Raw genomic sequence first — 18,990 nt, forward strand, 5'->3', positions numbered from 1 at the left:
GGTCAAATGCATGATCATTGGTCCAGCCCCAGGAAGGAAGCACAGGATTGAAAGTGAGAAAGGCAAAGGTCAGGAAGGAAGAAAGCAAAAATCAATTCCAGACACCAAGCAAATTCTGACTTTAAAAGTATCGTGATATGTGCAGGCACTGCAGAGCCCAGGACACGGTGCTGTGCCCAGGACATGCTGCTGTGCCCATAGATAAAAAAGTCCAATTCAAGCTGAAGTTCAGCCCCAGTGGCATAATGAATGAAAGCTCACACTATTTTTCGTGAGCCTATCTGAAAGAGAGGAAGAAGAGGAGAAAATGGGTGTGACTTACAGCAGGCTTGATAGGTCTGAAGACTTCTTTTTTCTCTTCAGGTTTTTTAGGTGCACTTTCATGACGCTGAGATGGCGAGCCCTCTGATTTGGATGATGCTGAGTGTGTTAACACCACAAAAGGAACACAGAATAAAAGAAATTAAGCAAGGAGCTAAAATATGTCTTCTGACTTCACTTTGGAGCAGGGAAGAGAGGTGAAAAGGCTATCATCCAGTGCCTGACAGCAAGACAGAAGTTTCACTGTTTCACTATTACACTGTCCCTGAAGGACTATACAAAACCCATCATAAGCTGTGAGCTGTATAGCTGAGCTATGAATGAAGCCCAAGTAAACTGTCACATAGCTGTAGATTAAAGAAGATAATTTGAGTGTGGCCACAAGCTGAAAAACCCGCATCAGCACCCAACATACCCCGATGGAGACCTATTTGTAGCAGTCTCCACCCCTGCAGCAATCACCGAGGTGATAGAAAAGAAGCATCAAAAAGCATCCTTGCACATAGGAGGATGGGAGCTATGAAAGGATGGAGACTCAGCTGTTTGCATGTGGGAAAAGTGCAGCCCTGACTGAACATGAACCAGAGAACACTGAAACACTTTGCAACAACTTCAGCACCCACTGTCCTTCCCAGGCAAAGATACACAGCCAAGGGAATAGTAGAAGCTAACACATCATTGATACTGCATGCTCAAATGTCTTTCCCAGTGCAAGTTACAATCCTGCATTACTGAGTGTGGCACGACTCCATAAATTTAGAAACACAGTGTTATGAAGGGTGGGGGGTGGGCTTACATCTCATCCGGAACCGCTCGCCAGACCCACTCTGAGACCCAGGGTGGGAGCCAGGCTGTGAGCCAGAGTTGCTTGAACCCGAGGAACTGCCACTGCCCGGTCTTGGTACGAGCTTCTCCACTCTTTCCCACAGCAGACGAGGCTCTATATTGCTGTATCAGGGGAGGGAGGAAAGTCTTTATCACACACAGTTTCAGATTCCTATTTCTACACTGAAACCTCACTCTTTCTCAGTGTTTTCCTAGTAACTCTTCTGAAAAAGCGCTTAACACTGAACCGAGGCTGCTATCAGTGGTGCTTCACAGCCCTAGCAGTGACTGCCTTTGAAATACCTTATTTAGGATGGTTAACCAAAAAAGTTTAGGTGAGTGTAAGCTATTAATTTTATTTGGAACCGGCTACCTGCCATTCTTATGTATCTATCTAAAATGGACAGTTCTCTCAGCCTGCATGCAGCAGGTTTAAAATTGGCTCAGAAGTACCCTGGCCACCCAAGCACAAGCCAGAAAGCCTTCACTGCCCACTCAAAAATACCCTTATCCCTGTGGAGTGAGCCAGTTCAGGGCTGGGCTGTCCACAGTGTTCTGCTGAGCTCTAGGCAGCACCTTCCTCTATGCCTCCCTGACCTCAGATGCTCGTGTCGCAGCTCAAGAATGTTTCTCCCCCTGTTAAAGGCTGGTTCTGGCTGAGAGGCCAGAAACTTTCTGAGATCAATTTGCTTCAGATGTTACAAATGCTTCTGCTGCCAGGAATGCCCAGAACCACAGCCAAGATGGCGTGTTGCACCGACAGGCAAGATGTTCATGAATGACCATGTTTTTTCAGATATCTTAAGGATATTTTGAAAATACTGCAAAAATTACAGGGCAGGCAACTCAAAGGAGGAGAGGGAAGAAGAAATTTTGCCAGTATTTGTTGGCACACATGCTGCACCAAGGGAAATTAGTATTAATCATTACTAAAAAGGGATCCAAATCCATCTTCCTTTCATATCCAACAAACAGTGCCAAAAGCCCTCTGAAAATGTCTGGCTTTCCATAAGCATTTTCCTTCCAATGCAGGAAAGGCAAGGACATGTAGGCTCACAAACCTCGTAGAGTTTCTTTGACCTGCTTGGTTATTTTGCTGCCCACTGCCCTGCAGTGGAGAATCACGGCGGGACAGGACTGGCGATCGGGATGTTGTTCTCACAGGTACCTTGGGAGGAAAAAAAAAGTTGTGTTAAACCCAAGGAGATGTGAGAGAGAAGAAGATTAAACCTCTTCTACTACTGAATATATTCTTTAGATTTTAATGACAAAGTCCAAGCTACCACCAAAAGAAATAAACATCCACAAAACCAAGGGTCTTAGTTGGGATGCTGTTCAGATTTTGAAGACAACTCAAAGCTTAGTCTTAACATTAAGTAGTGTTTAATAATTACCACACAAACACATACACACCCAGCTACCCTCCAACTACTGAGACATTTAAAAAGATTATGGCATTTTGACTGAAGCAGGGAAGGCACAAAGCAATTTGCTGGAACAGCATGAGAATTAGGAGAATAAGCTCAGGGGAACCAAACAAATGCCCAGGAATGGATCAGCAGAAGGCAAAGACTGGTGGGGGAGCAAGAATATACTCAGAAGAAGCAAATCCCAGTGGATGGGGTGGGAGGGGAGAAGAGGAGGAAATATATTGAATGTTTCCTTTTTGTTCAGTTCCATCTCAATTTTAAATATGTGTATGATTCATAGTTTGGGTTGCTAACAGATGAAGACGAAAATTAACTCTGAGCAGTAACCTCAGGGATATTTTAAATTCTTTTCTGAATATGGTAACGATTTGTAAACTTTGCATAATAAATTGTGTCTCTGAAATAGCTGCATTCTATAAATAATTGCCAATTTTATATGAAGCTTTGATATTGTACTTCAGGTTGTTTATCGTTAACCCATGGACTGAACATCTACATTATGATCTGCCTTCTAAGATACTGTTACCAATGCTGGCACAGGGCCACTTTCCCAGTGCCCAGGGTATCACATCCTTTAAAAAAGTAGTAATCAATAATAAAAGAAATAGCACACATCTGTCTTTCTACTCCTTACCCTTGGAGGCACCTCGTCACTGTCTGATCTAGCCCAAGCCTTTTGGGTGGGGTCAGGTACCTCCGACTTAGAGTCAGAACTCTGATTTAGGACTTCACTGCGTGAAGGTGGATATGGGTCCTGGGAACGAAGATGGTGATGAGCAAATTTGGGAGAAGGGTCACTGAAGGAATGGGATCGCGAGACAGGGGAAACATTGTTCTTGAGAGATGCCAGATGGGACCACTGTACCTTACAAGAAAACAAAACATAAAACATTCAATGCGCTCGGCATAACTGGCTTTCCAATTAACACAGAATAAAGGCAGGTGGGGCAGGCAGAGACAAATTGGTTATGGCATTAGGTAAGCGTGGGGTGGAATAAATGTACTTAAAAGCAAGGCAAGCGCCCAAAGAACGTAACAGACTGAAAATACAGCACATACGCATTTTTTGGGTGAGGTAACACTCTCCACATACACATACACTGGTGCCCAGTAAAAAAGGGGACCCGATATCTGCACCGTGAGCTCAAGCCCAAAAGCCACTCAAGGTAAAAGTCACCTTCTGTTCCCCATCATCAGTGGGATTTGGTCAGGTCTCAGGGCAGCACTAGTGGGCTGGGAAATTTGAAGTGGATATCCAATTGAAGAAATGTGCAGAATTAAAGAATGTTGTAAAATATGCAAACTGACAGACATTTACGTTACCTAATGAATTTAGGAACTACATACAGTTCCAGACTTTTGGAGAAAGACCATAACACAAAAGCCTTTATTCCTTTACAGTCATTGCAATATATATAAAAAACCCATAATATATATTGTATATAGTATACATATGTACAATGCATATTATACTTACACCATATATGTACCATATACTGTACATATATATATATTTATACACAAACTGAACACACGTACACACACACATATTCAGTTACACATACTAAGAAGACAAAACAGTGGTTCCAGAGTTAAAACTCCACTGGGATTTCCATTGAAATCCATATTGACCCTTCAGCCTACTCCCTCCTTTTGCATAAACCTGCATTTCAGAGTTGATTTCTGAAACCAAGGAAGAGGAAAGGTCATGACTGAAGAACACACTGCTTTCACACCTAATAATTAAGCAAAACTTTTGCTTTCAACCCCACTTTCAGTAGGCTGGCTGTATTTGTTTTTATGTGATTATTATTTCCTCAATTTTAATACACACAGCTGTTGAAGAGCCTGACTATCCTTAGTATCAGTGGAAAACCCAGACTTTAAAAAGTAACTGGCACAGAGAGCATGAAGATACAAGTCCAATATTTTGAAATAGTCATAGAGGTTTGAATAAAAGCCAGGAATTAATGAGTAAGAGATGAAGTTCTGTCCTGAATTCTCCCACTCTCCCGTCTGCTCAAATTCTCCTGTTGCCCAAAAGAGTTGCAATACCTTGTCCCAATCAGGGACGGTTTCAGCGTGCACTGTCATCAGCAGACTTCATTTGGGGAAAGAAAATTCTGCATGGAAACAGAGGAACTGCTCGCATAACTATGCTGTTTAATTTACCCTAAGTTGCTCAGAATTTGCGGGTTATGTCTAAGTCTTAGACAAAGGTTAAATTTCAAAATCGTGCTGTAATTACTATGAGATACAAATACCAAGATCTGGAGGCTTTTCATTAGAAAACAACAGAATTATGGCAGCCACCCAGCTCTGTGGTTTCAACCTCTTTTTGATTTTCCAGGGGTGGTACAGAGCTCTATTTAGCAACTGTAAGCCTACTGACAACAAACTTGCTTTTCTTAGTCATGTTTTGTATATCTCTTTGAAGCAGCGCTCATACTACTAAAAAACCACTTGTTTAGTTAGCTTTTTCCACAAGAATTAAAAAAAAAATAAACCAGTTCACTTTCTTTCCTGAGCATTCTTTTTGGTAGTAAATGCCCTGTACAGATCTAATTCTGAACTGTAGAAGTGTACTTGCAATTGTCACCAGTGCCTAGCACACCATTCTGGAGTTGCACAGATAATAAAATGCAACAGTTCTAATCAAGCTCTAACATTAAAAAAAAAAAACAACCCACAACACCAACACAACACCACAACAAAAAATTCCTCAGTTGATCAATAAAATAAGCAAAACCAGACAAAAGAGCAAATCTACTGAATAAGCTGCTTCATGTAACCCCCTTACATAAGGCATTCTAAGTGCCAAGATCTGCAAACTCGAAGGAAACATGTTAGGACTTCTGCATTTCCTCCAGGCTCAGAGACATTTTCCTGGGCACTTACCTGGGGCTCCATCGGCCTCTGCAGGGCAGGCTGAGCAGGTTCTGAGTTTCCATTGGAAAAGGACTCTGATCTTGAAGGCACTGGTGGCTCCAACACTTTGCCCATCTGCTTAGACTGTGCTTCAGGGGAACCCTGATTAGTTTTTCTAAATCTCTCCTCCACCTAAGTAAAATAAATGGAAGTTAAGCCCGGAGTCAATAAAACCAATTACAGTTGAATTATGAAGGTGACTAAAACCTTTCTTTTAGCCATAAAGCAATCAAATACATTTGGGGATTGGCAGGATTTTTCCCCTATTGCTTTCACCAGCACCATAAACAGTGAACTACACCAAGTATGCCAATATGGAAAATCCATACTAGAAAGACAGGATATGGGAGGCAGTAAGATGTGAAGTGATATAATGAAAGACCATTATGGAATGACTTTCTGCTTAGACTACGTACTATCCATCACAGCATTTTCCTCACACATAATAAAAAGGATATATGAAAACAGAAACAGCTTTACAATATAAAAGTACATTTTCCATTGCTATCCCTTATTGTAGTTACCCACCTTACTTGGCCTATGTTATTTTGTCATCTCCTTGGTAATGCAAGAAGAGATAAGATAGGCTTTGCTACCCAGCAATACTGGAGGCTGTTAAGTTTTAGGTACAAAATTGTAGGACTGGTTGTCCTCTCTTTTACCAGACAGTCCCAACATGACCTCCCATGCTGCAGAGAACAGCCCCAGCAACTTGTTTCTGGTTGTTGGGAAGATGCAGGAGTGATTGTACAGTAACCTTGAGAGCTTGTCAAGGGAAAGACTGAAGTCAGAAAGTCCTAAATCCTCAACAGAACATCAAGTCATGCAGGAACATCGCCTCTTCCAAGGCTGTAGCATTGCAAGCAAGGCAAGAGATGGAGTGAAATTCCAGGTAGAAAGGAAGTATCCTCCTATTTCCTAAGATGGTCTCATTGCTGGAATCAGGGGAGTGCCTGTGCTTTTGCCAGGGGAGCTGCCACTAAGGAACACTAAACTCCCAACACTTTATATCAAAGCAACAAAGATCAAATTGGCAGCTTGGATGCATTTTATTCATTGAGATTCTGCTCACAACTCTGCTAACGCTTGTGTTTGGAGCTCAAAACCAGAATTGGGGTGGTTTCCTAATTGCTCCCTAGCAATGATGGTCTGGAGAATGTGGCTGACCCATGTCAGAAGACAAAGGCAAGTTTCCAAGACTCTTAAAGGCTGAGCTGCTTTACAAACCCAACCTGCCTCTGCTTTCCAGAATTTGAGCCCAGTAAGTTTGCCAGTGGGAACAAGCAGAGAAGTTTCTGCCATGTCTATATAAAATACGACATATAATTTGGGAAACGCAATAATGAGGCAACAATATACTACTACTATTACTACTAAAATAGTGTAGTCACCTTCATAATATCATTCTCACCATCAATCATTTTCACCACCATGCTCTACTTCACAGAGACATCCTTTAACATTTATAAAACAGGCCAGACTCCTTGTTATGAATATAACAAGGAAAAGCCCCAAGTCTTTCTGTGTGAAGGAATGGTCTTTCATGTCTGTAGCTGTAGATGATAGGAGGTTTCCTCCACAAAACACACAAACTGCACGAGTCACATGCCCTTAAAACTAGGCAAGAGGTGGGAAGGAGATAGACAGCTCATCCCTTGATAGAACCAGGCTGTGTTCCACTCTGGACCAGAAAACAGTATTAAGCCACACTTCTTGATCTAATCCCTTCACTGTTTCCCACAGCCAGTCTTAGAAGTTCCTTTCCTTATATTCTCATTGCCACTGGAACTGGGGAGAAATAAACCCCAAAATATTCTAATTGCCCGTACACTTTGCCAGAACAGGAAAGTAAGCCCACTTTTCCTTATAATCCTAGTGGTCAGCATTTCTGTAGATGGAAGACTTGCACTGGAGAGCAGCCTACTTCAATGTATGAGGCACGGAATACTTGCTCTCCAGCTCCAGTGTCAAGAATGACATTAGAGTTAACGCCTGCTTTTAAGATTAACTGGAGCTGCTCCCACTGTCAGGTAGTGAGACACCATGGCTATCCTTCCACCACACATACACAACAAACTCTGGAAAGATCTAGACTCCTAATACAATTTTTTTCTGTGCCTTCAAGTTACTCATTCTAGCTAGGGTGATCACAAAAGAAAAAGATTGTGACCAAAAAAACAACTGCTAAAGGATGTTAACACTTTGAATCCTCAGAAGTTTCTCTCCTTTTCAACTCTGAAAGAAAACTGGAGATGAGGAACAGATGTAGTTCTGCATCCCTCCAAAGCCACCCTCCAGGTTGCACAGGAATGCTGGACTGGCACTGCATTTTCACCAAGGTAAGCCAGGAACAAGGACAGAAGGGCTGGTTCCATGCCTGCACCACTACATGCCCGACAAGTCTGAACTTCTTCCACAAGAGAGAGAGACATACCAGATACCTGAGTCACCAAGAGGAATGGATGAGATAGCACAAACATGGTTTATGAAGAACATGGACAAAAGCATCTACAAGAAGGTGAGTCTGTGCTTACCAAGCCCGAACAGCAATACTTCAAAGACAATGATGCACTACTGGACAAAGATGGACTGAAAGTTATTTTATCATGTTCCAGAACCTCAAGGATTGTTTTGTTCTTGTTCCAAAATGTATTTACCTAGTTCCCACACGCTGGTGACGAATGTCATTAAGAGCTTTCACCAGTATTGCCTAGGCCAGTAGTTTGTGGGCAGGGAAGCATAAGAATAAGACCACTGAAAGAGAGCCAGCTATGCATCAAAGAGGCAATTACTTGCTTAGCAATGCTACCCATGGACCAGTGAAGACAGGAGACCACTCACTGAAACAAACAGCACTCTCATGATTTCAGATCAACTTCTTAGTGTAAAACAGCCCAGAAGACAGCACCACATAATTTCCAAAGAGCAGGACATGATGTCAGAAAAGCATACTTAATACTTAAAAAAAATAAAACTATTGAAATTCAGATGTATATTGATGAGAAGGGCATTTCCAACAGCACAGGCTAAAGCACCAAATGTGTGAATAGGTGCTGTGTGGAAGCATTCCTCATTGGTTTTTGCTTTCCAGTTGCCTCTCAGTTTCCAACTGCCAGTACTTGCCAGAGACACAGATCACCAACTGCAACAAATGCTTCCTAGGAAAACATGTCTGATGAAGTGCATACGAGATCAACTGATGAGATAACTGATGCGACAATTCCAAAATCAGGTTCCCTCAGTCTGCAACCCCCCAGAACTTCTTTCCACCTTTCATACATCAAAACTCTGAACCCCAATGATTGTAGCAGAAGTACTCAGAAGTACCCTTGGAAAGCAGCAGTCCATTTTTTATCTTACCCCTCCTGAGTGACACTTTGGCCTCTGACTCTCCTAGAGCAGGATCACAGTCACAACAATGCCAAAAGGCAGGAGCGGAGGAGCAGGTGTCAGCTTGCTGCCCACGAGCAGGACTTACCTCACGCGCTCGTTCAGCAGGCTCATAGTGGGGTTTTGGCTCAGGGGTATGATAGCTTTGCTTATTTCTTTCTTGCTGCTGCTGCTGCTGCTGCTGCTGTTGCTGCTGCTGCTGCCTCCTGTGATCGTGCTGCAGTGACAGGAGGTAGGCCTGCTCCTGCTGCAGCTGGCGCTGGAGCCGCTCCGCCTGCCGGTGTTCCTCCATCTCTCGCCATCTGTATTCCTTTGAGAGAACATGGGAAGTAATTCAAGACATGACACAGACTGTATGGTGGATGTGTCCCTAGCCATCCCATTAAAAATGCACATTTCTGATCACTGTTGTTGTGGGGTTTTTTTTTGTTTTTTGGTTGATTTTTTTTTTTTTTTTAGGTTTATTTCATTGTTAAAGTGTAACCAAGCAAGAGCTAAGTTAGACCGATATGGCATGTGTCTCGTGTTGGGAAAGTTGAGAGTGTACTGCTAAGCTTGACACGATTGGAGAGTTATGTCAAAACTGATCTTTGTTACAAGAAAAAATACAAAAAAAACCAAACGTTATTTATACTTAATCCAGTGTAAAGTTCATAAAACAATGATCTAGACCAACACTAGGCCATTGTATCCCAGGGTGGATTTACATATCGTGTGTGCTTTTCATCTGCAACACAAGCACTCTAGGCTCTTCACTGAATGCCAAGGTCTGTTCAGAAACTCGACCACCGCACCAGAACAGTTCCACTTTAACATAAAGCCTCCTCTTACTGCCCAGAAAGCAGTGTGACCATACAGCACTTCTCATATGTGCCTGTCAGCCCACGACGCTAGCATAAATGGCCTTTTAATCAAGCTCCTTTGTCGTCATACTGTCAGTGCAGCTGTGCCTGACTGAGGGAAGCCTTGGACTGGCCGGATAAATGGATCCTATAGCTACTGAACAAAACAGATACAGTGCTTTACCAGTAACATGGCCTGCTCCTGGAGCAGCTGCTGCTGTAGAATTTCCAAGTGCCGCTGCTCCTCTTCTAGCTGTCGCCTGATATACTCCTGTCACATAGAAATTACCCAGCAATAAATTTATTCAAAAGGAATGCATCAGAACCCCCTGGGTGGAACACCACACGCTACTTCCCCAGTTCAGCTTTAATGAGAAATGCACTTCAGGATGGATTAGTGCCTGCAGAACAATTTAGGAAGCCCTGCCTTCTGAGCATTGGCTTTTGGCCCCTTCCATTTTGAAATTTGGACTCCTGAGAATGTTGCCGTCATGGGCCAGAGCTCGTTTTATGTATTTTGGAAGTGGTTTCAAGAAGCAGCAAAATGCACTTGAAGGTTTTGGAAAGTTAAAACACAGCAAGTCTGACTCGACACAGCCAACACAAAGTCACATGCAAGTTGTATTAAACATTAGTTTGTTGCACTGGTGCGATGAACTGTTAGCAACAGCTAGAGCCAGGCTTAGTGTAAGGCAGACCTGGAGCAAGCTCCCCCAGAGGGGCTCTGCCAAGTGCAGCCGGGACCTGCCCAGCCCTCTCCCCTGATGCCCTCACCAGAAGCTTCTCCTGAGCAGACGCTGCCAGCCCTGCTGAATTATGCGATGGTTATGTGACACAAACAAACACCCGCCAGGAAACAGATATTAGACCAAACTCGCTCGCTCTTGCCATGTAGCCATCATCTCTCCACTTGCGGCCTTCGACAGGTCAAAAGGTTTACCTGACCACCCCCTGGGAAGACCTCAAACTCTGAAGCACCAAAACCCAAGCTGGTAACATCCTATCATGCAATTAATGGAAGTATGTAACATGTGCATGCGCAGACACACAAGCACACGCACACGTTTACAGTGTATGCATCAGGAAATTAATGGATCAGTGATACGGTGATGGGAGCTATAGGAAGTCTTGTGACAGACTGATGAGATACACTATACTGCTGTTACGCACACAGGCTGAGCCACGGTTTGGGTTAACAGAAGTTCTAAGAAGGGGCATGACTTTTCTTATAAGAAAAAAAAAATTTTTTAAAGAAAAATTCAGAGTGGTTCAGCTTGGCCACATCAATTAACCATTTGTCGTTATTGGCACTGTGCGTAATTAGCATTTCAACACTTTCAAAAAGCAGCTGGGGGAATACCCGGTGTCTGCCCAAAAGCAAATTGCTGTGCTGTAATTAGAGATTTTCCATATATTAATCCCACTGGTTACTCTTCTCTCCTTTTGACTCAAAAATCTTTGAAATACATACGAACAGTATTCCCCAGTAACACAATCATCAATGATCTCAGATACAGTGACTTTACACAAGAAAATATTAATAAATGCATATATATATATAGATATATAAGATCAGGCCAAAAATAGCATTTCTGAAATTACGGGGAAATTCACAGTCAGCCTATAGGACAGTAGTTTTGGCCCTTTATTTGGGACCAGTATTTTGCAGCACATGCACAGTAATTATTACCCTGATTATCACCCTAATTGAAGTTTTTTTAAGGATTTTAAAACATGCAGATTTCATGCATTAACATAGCAGCTGAATGTCATCATTTTAAAGGTTTCTCACCTGTACTTTCAATGTATTAATGGCACACTGACACAACTTAAGACGTACTTGGTGCCTGAACTGGCATACATTGTTAGAACTGATTTTAAACAGACAGAGTAAGAGAGAGAGCTTGCATATTTAAGTTTTAGGATGGAAAACCCTCTGCAGCTCAAAGATTCCGTCTCAGATTCAGGATATTTGAAGTTTACGACAAGCCTCTGACCAATTCTGGGTGCCAGAAGTTGACACACAGCAGAGCCGCCCTTCTCTGGAAGGCCTGAACAGGGGCACGTCCTGCAAGAACCACTGATCCAGCAAGACAAGCCTAGAAATGATTTTCAGTCCCAGCAACGATTTTGCCAATTCTGATGGATTTTAGTCAAGCCCAGAGGCATGAGTTGAATTTAGAATGAGTACCACAACAAGACTTCTAGATTTATTTTTTTTTTTGAGGAAATATTGAGGCTGCCAGAATTTTCCATAAAGCCCTACAATCTATTTTTAGTGCGTTTGCTGTCAGAGACAACAAAGATGAAAGGGTCAGTGTTAGGTTGTCTCTAAGCTGCTTTAGGCTCACTAATTTTTAAAAAATCAAATTGGAATTTAGACGAAAGAAACCTACTGAGCATATATCTGTATCATGGACTCACCTGCTCCCTTTCTACCCTCCTCTTTTCCTCCTCTGCTCTTCTTCTCTCTTCCTCTTCCTTACGCCTCCTCTCCATTTCTTCCAGCCTTCTCTTTTCTTCTTGTTCCCTCCGCCTTTGCTCACGCTCTTGTTGCCTTCGAGCTTCCCGTTCTCTTCTTTGTTGCTACAAAAAGGAAGAAGAAACCACAAAGTTTTACTTTTGTTGTTATCAAAGAGAGAGGTGGGGTTGTTTTCTACTGTGAAGAGAGGAATTTACCAGGACTGGCAAGCTCTGCATATGACTGACAAAACATTTTATGCAAGTGTTCCACCACCAGGAACTCACACCTAGCACACAATTAAGACCTAAACCCAGCCTCTCTTACTGTCTCTGGTTTCTTCATACACACACACACACACACACACACAATCACCTACCATATTCTTGACAATTGAGGTGTGGAAACTCACTGCTGCTTTCAAGAGAGGCTTGCAGTGAAATATCAATCTTCAAACAACTGTTCAACCCAATATCTTAATCAGTGACAATTCTCTTGAATCTAAATGTTGCCAATGTTCAGCTCCACTGAATCAGCTAAACAACAACTACCTGAGCTTTCAGTAAGCAGTTTCTGTCTTAACACAAGTCATGGTCTGCTAAGAATTTTGTGCTGTTGGCCCAACAACCAAGCTCAGTTTAATGCACTGCCCAAAACTTTGCCTAAGAGGGAAGGAAAGCTGACCAACAGCACCTCAGCTCCTCCCAGAACATCAAAAGCACCTATATGTAAAAGAGCTGAGTTAAGCTTTACACTTAAACAGATACGCTTCCATGCATGACCTAAATGCAAACTGGTGCTGATAAGTCTGCTCAAGTTTGAAAAGAACCTGGAAAACAGCTCCAGAAAACATGAACTGACTCACTTATGTCTATAGAGAGCACCACGTATGACTTCAGAGAAGACATTTTTAATGCCCATAAGTCGTGACCAACTCTTCCTGCACTTCTACAGAAGCATCCAGCTATTCCACCTACCTCAAAATCCCAGGCAGCCACCCACAACTGCCTAAGTGTCAGCTAAGACCGAGCTGTCTCCTGTGCGACCACCAGCTAGGAATATCTCTACATTTACTTCCATTATAGATTTCTATGTTATGCTAAGAAATTACAGAAGAAATTCAAACAAACTAAAAAACCATACTCAAATTTAATCCGAAGAAAACCTACATTGGTTACTCCTTTTCATGCTTAAGTTAATACTATCAACAGGGTGGGTTTTTTTCTGAGCAAAACTGCTATAGATGTGCCAAGCTTAAGGCACTCCAAGGAGTCTTGCAAGACCACTGAGATTAAGGTTTCATTTGTGCTCACAATTTCATGGTTACTGGTATATGCTTCAAAGTCATGCTCAAGTAAAGAAGCAAAGGCCAATCTACACTCCCTGTGTAGATTCACAGGATGAGCTTTCTCTGCTCAGCACACAGCCCACTACATGACTATAAAGTAAGTGAAAGCTCAAAAGCCCTTTCCAGCTTTTGGAATCAGACATGACAGCGGAAAAGAAGCATCAAGGGGAAAAAAGATGGTTAAGAATTAGCAGTACTTAAATAAAACAGATTGCTTTCCATTTTTTTTTAACTAGATGCAGTTTTGGGAAATAACACAACTGTCTCACAGACCACTTTCCAAACACATTCACTCCCTAAATATGATGTATTCCTTCCTGGCCCATAGCATCATCCTCGGTTCACCTTCCTTTTCACCTACCACCTTCCTGTGACACAAGACATCTCCCCCACATTTTCTGTTATCTTCTCAGAAACACAGCTTCTTTGCTCTTGCATCTCCTCTCCTAAATAAACACAACTACCAGCCTCTTCTCTCTAGCTTAAGCAAGCTCTCTTCAATGAATGTAGCTACAAAAACAGCAGAAGTGCTGCAAGGCAGCTATGGCACATGGTGCATTTCATAGGTTTTACTGCCTCCCTTCCTTAAATTTTTTAAGCACTGTAAAGGGATTAAGTAGGCACTTTTATTTCTGAATACACACATCTGTGTCAAACAATTTCTGTATTTAAGTCAACATACTCAGATGTCTCTTGGCTAATCACGTCTGACAGGCTCTTTGTTTAAGAAAACGAAGATGTGAAGTACAATAATTCTGTTGCCCTGAGGATCCAAGAGACAGCGTACTGCTGACTGGTTAATATGCACATTTATCAATTCAAGAACTTCTTAAACATATGAAGCCTGTCTGCCTAACAATGTTGTGTTGACATTGTGAAGTAGATACATTGCAAATCTTGGGGCAGCATCATTCTCACTACAAGGAGCATGGGCAGAACTTAGTCTCTTCTTGCACCAATGGAAAAGTATCCAGCAATAATTATAAAAAGTTGAACTTAATATGAGAAAACTAAGTTACAAATTGACTGAGTGATGATTTTCCATGGCACTGTGAAATAAATCAAATCAGCTGTTGTAAGACAGCTAGTTTGCTAGCTCTGCACTAATAGTAAAAAGTAGCTAGCGAAAGAAGGAAAAAACCAAAAAGAACACAACAAAGCCAACCTCCCAAAAAAAAACATTCTCTGCCACCAGTGTGCATTTAAATCTAATTTCCAAAGCACAAATGTGCAACTATCAACATGCCAAAGTACATGGAGAGATGGGAGATGGGTTTTCTTGGCATCCCTTCTGCCTTCCAGTCAGACACTGCCTCAGCCTCCCACCAGGCAGGTGGGAAAGGAGGCGCCCAGCACCACCAGAGCCTACAGAAACATCCCACACGATCCACATATTCCTGTCCCTAGCCATAAGAAGGTTTCACTTCCTTTACACATGCCCTTTGAAACCTGATCATCAAACTACTGGCCACTAACAAAGTAGAATTTACTTTAAGGAAGCCCAGGGAAAGGGAACCTACAGTGACAAGCATCTCTCACATTTCTGTCTGCTTCTTGTCAAAGTGATAACAAAGCTGGTCAGAGCCAAGTCATCATTGAACCAAGAAGCAGCCCATTAGCTTACTTCCCACTGCCTTTCAGCCAGCACAAGGTCATCTTCTTGAATGCCTCTAGCAACTCTTCCTTAAGGAGACACTAAAACCCTGATCACAGTGTTCTAACACTTCAACTTCTCAATTTAGTAAGTGTCGTTGTTTGACGCCACAATTCTTACCACACACTGCAAAAAAAGGTCTGACATAAAACACCGTTCCTATACATGCCTAACAGATAGCACTCCCTGAAATTGTAGATCCATATCCAGATCTTCTTTAGTTAGACATGGTATTCCCAACTTTCTTGCACATGTCAGATGAAAAGTTTCTTTTCAAGGAGCTAGCCATTAACCAGAAGGTAAGAGCAGGAACTCTTCAAAATTTCAGAGATGCCAAAACAGAATTATGACAGTGGCCATAATGCCTCAAATTCCTGCCCTTCACTAAATTGGCATTCTCTCTGCCAACTACAAAAAAACACACAGTAAAAACCAGTGTCAATACTATGGTTCCTTTTTAGGTTTTAGGGTGCATAAATGATGCTTTCATAATGGTACCCAACATTCCAAACTGGAAGACCATGCAGTAGAGTATGATTTACCAGGAGGGGGCAATGCAACTACATATGTAGTTGCTGTATACCAACAAATTCAGGACCTACTTCACACAGCAAAACGCTGAGGATAAATATAAATTCTCTAATTTTATATTCACAAAATACTAATAGTCTGTCTTATATTCAGATGAAGGATGGTAAACACATATATTAATGATTCTTCTACACAGAATTAGGTAGTTTGGTATCAGCTTAGGAAGAGGATTGGAAAGATAAATAAAGAAACTTTTGCTTTGCCCACACTAGAGATAGAGTAGTAGAACTTACTGAATACCAATCCAAACTGCAAGCAATTCAAATCAAGTAGATATGAATAATCTCCCCTTCTGTAAAAGAAACCAAGTCCTGGCAAAAATTGCCTGCAGGCACACCTACATTAGCATCTTGGTTCAGATCAGGAGTGCTCCTTTGAAGTGAATTATCCAATCATCTCCGCTTACCAGGTTTTGTTTCATATTTTGTAGATGTCTTGAGAGTGCCAACCACTCCTTTTGGATGAAATTAAAAAGGCAGATGCATGCCAACCACAAGCAGGCACGCAGTCTAGACCTCAGCTAATCCAAAGGAACTCCTCCTGTCTTCAAACACACGAAGTGAAGACTCTGGGTCCTCAGCACTTTAATTACTGTGCTCCACAAATCTGCTCTTACTGGACTGTACTACTTGCCACTGGAGCTATCATCTACCACTTCAAAAACATCCATCTTAGGTACTCATAACCAGGAACAGACAAATCTGTTAAGTTATCCTGAACTGCGGAGGTCCACATAGAATGGGATTTCACCATGGCTAATTATGAATTTCCCAAATCAGACACACTCTTGCAGAGTATAAATTCAAATGCCTTCCCATACCCATCACACTGAGCACTGTCATCTTCACATTGCTAAAGAGAAACATAGACCCACGTTGGAACAGCTCAGGTTTCTCATTTTAACCACCTAAACACTCACATGACATATAGCTGATATTTATGCAACTAATCTTTCTATGATTTTGGAAGGGAGTACCAAGCAATACCCTTCTCAAAATACTTCAGGTAAATCTCTGCAGTCTGACCACATATCATTTCCACCTAAGTAACACCAAAATTATAAGGTTCCTGCATTGATGAGTTTTAGAAGTCACCTAAATGCCTTTTAAAAAGTAATCTTTTCTCTAATACTGCTGAGAATTACAGTTTTTGGCAGATGTCCTAAACACCGTTCCTGTTGCAGTCTCAGTCAAACCCGTCTAGGCTCTGTGCCAGCATTGTAAGAACAAGCCCTCAATTTTAATTTAGGAAGCAGAGGGGATGGGGGGAGAGCAGGGGGGGAAGAAGAGGAGGAGGGAAGTATAAGCAACTTGTCCAGGGAGATTATCTAATGCACAGAATTCTTCCCAAAGAAGATCAAACAGGTATACTCAAACATACACTTTACATAAAGAAAAGTTACAAGACAGCAAAACTTGGCAAAAATGTCAGCAAACTGAGTAAAGCCCAGAGATTCAATGCCCAACACAAACCTTAACTCTGATTACTAAGTTTTTCATTGTTTACTGGCTTCATCAAAACAGGGGGGTGAGTTGAGGACAAAGTGACAACATTTCAATATTTTGGCCTTCAATTGTGTCACAACACTGATGTTTATCTAAAAATGTGTCTACCACCCTTCCCCCATCTTAAAAAGCTTGTTTTGGCTGTTGTTTGTTAAAAATCACTTGGGATCACACATTTTTCCAACCCAAGATCCAACAAACTAAGTGGGTTTTTTTGAAAACTCAGTGTAACCCTCATTCTTAATTTACCTAAAGAACAACATACTTCCCCATCACCTGCAAAAGGAAACCTTTATAGCTCACCATTCTTATTTCTGTTTTTAAGGGAACCAGGCTGAGGTTATAGACTCAATAAAAGGTAAAAGCCTTTCTCTTCCAAACTTTACATTGTTTACTATGTAACCTTATTCTGTGATACATCAACCTACATTATATGCCATCTTGTGGTAGATAGAGTTGTTAGTTCTGTTTGGTATTTTACAAAGTAGGAATTGTTAAACATAACTTTCAGGTAACTGCCTTTTCTTTTTAATTGCTCATTAAACTATGACTTCTGCAACTTCCAAAAAAAGTTCAATTTTGTGGTGCATTGCTTTGTTTCCACTACTAACAGCAGCGCCTCCTTTATTTAAAAAAAAAAAGTCCAGATTTTAAGGGTTCCAATGATTACTGAAGTTAAATTACTTAGATAATTTAATTTTAACCCCTCCCCTTCCTTACCAAAATAGTGCCAGCAGAACCTTAAAGATTAAAGGAGCATTTAAAAGAACTCACTGACTACCATAGTAATAAAATTTTAGAGGTGAAGCAGTATCTCAACTTTTACCTACCTTTGACTACATCAATAGAATATTTTATATTTTTCCAGCCTCTTTTTATTATTTGCTCCCCCTGCAAAGTCGCTATAGAGACAGAGTCAGAAAATGCTTGGAAGAGCTGCAATGTTTATACTGGCGATCTCAGAAGGGTGGGGGAGAAGAGGAGAAATGGAGTTTGTATGCCTCCCCCTTGACCCTCCCTCCTTGCTTCATGTGTGGCTGAGTCTTTGCTACCAATCCCTCCTCATAGAAGCAATGAACTCACTTGCACATTGAAAAAAAGATGGATAAGGAGCCCAACATGGCCTGGAAAGCTATTTGGAGTTTTGTTTTCTTTGTTATGTAAACACATCAGGGGATGCAAATAAACGTTTGGTCCTGGTTGCCTCCTCCTTAAACATACCCAGGATTTGGAAAGCCAGACTGGGTGTAGATTTTCCACCATTGTTAAGTGAATGGTTGAAACCATGACTCAAGCAAAAGGTCATTTAAGGACAACTGGAATTTGACCCTGCACTTCCAGAGGAGCCAGAGGATTGGTTTCACTGAAGCTCTGTGTCATACCCAGGTCTGGTCAAAAAAAACTGTTTTGAAATCCTCCTGCCTCTGAAGCTCACACTACATATTCCATCTACATGTATATGAATGCACATGAGATCTTAGGAGGTGAAAATCACAACAGAACAATATTGTACATGTACATTAATTTTCTTTTTTCTTCAGGTAGTGTATGCAAATTGCACACTTACCATATCACAAAAGTATGATTTACATATCTTTAATTTTTGCAGAATTATAATTTTAATACTCATAAATAATATTTCTCTATCTTATTTATAAATCTAGGTGTCTTTTAGTCATCATGCTACTGTGTATG

At 41.5% G+C, this 18,990-nt stretch overlaps 1 protein-coding gene across 10 annotated transcripts in view; it reads right to left on the reverse strand.

Moving 5' to 3' along the window:
• MAP4K4 (mitogen-activated protein kinase kinase kinase kinase 4) overlaps nucleotides 1-18,990 on the reverse strand; it is a 164,369-nt gene that overhangs the window by 24,014 nt on the left and 121,365 nt on the right. For 4 of the 10 annotated variants that reach the window (XM_071745064.1, XM_071745062.1, XM_071745046.1 and 1 more), the window contains exons 13-20: nucleotides 12,161-12,322; nucleotides 9,921-10,007; nucleotides 8,983-9,204; nucleotides 5,475-5,636; nucleotides 3,211-3,441; nucleotides 2,208-2,314; nucleotides 1,118-1,269; nucleotides 323-420 (exon numbers count right to left, since the gene is read on the reverse strand). In XM_071745064.1, the coding sequence (XP_071601165.1) occupies nucleotides 323-420; nucleotides 1,118-1,269; nucleotides 2,208-2,314; nucleotides 3,211-3,441; nucleotides 5,475-5,636; nucleotides 8,983-9,204; nucleotides 9,921-10,007; nucleotides 12,161-12,322 (1,221 nt within the window). The remainder of the gene's footprint in view (nucleotides 1-322; nucleotides 421-1,117; nucleotides 1,270-2,207; nucleotides 2,315-3,210; nucleotides 3,442-5,474; nucleotides 5,637-8,982; nucleotides 9,205-9,920; nucleotides 10,008-12,160; nucleotides 12,323-18,990) is intronic. The other 6 variants (XM_071745072.1, XM_071745057.1, XM_071745068.1 and 3 more) reach the window with 4 other exon arrangements.

Source organism: Heliangelus exortis, chromosome 1 (genome assembly GCF_036169615.1).
Source record: "Heliangelus exortis chromosome 1, bHelExo1.hap1, whole genome shotgun sequence".
NCBI classification, from domain to species: Eukaryota; Metazoa; Chordata; class Aves; order Apodiformes; family Trochilidae; genus Heliangelus; species Heliangelus exortis.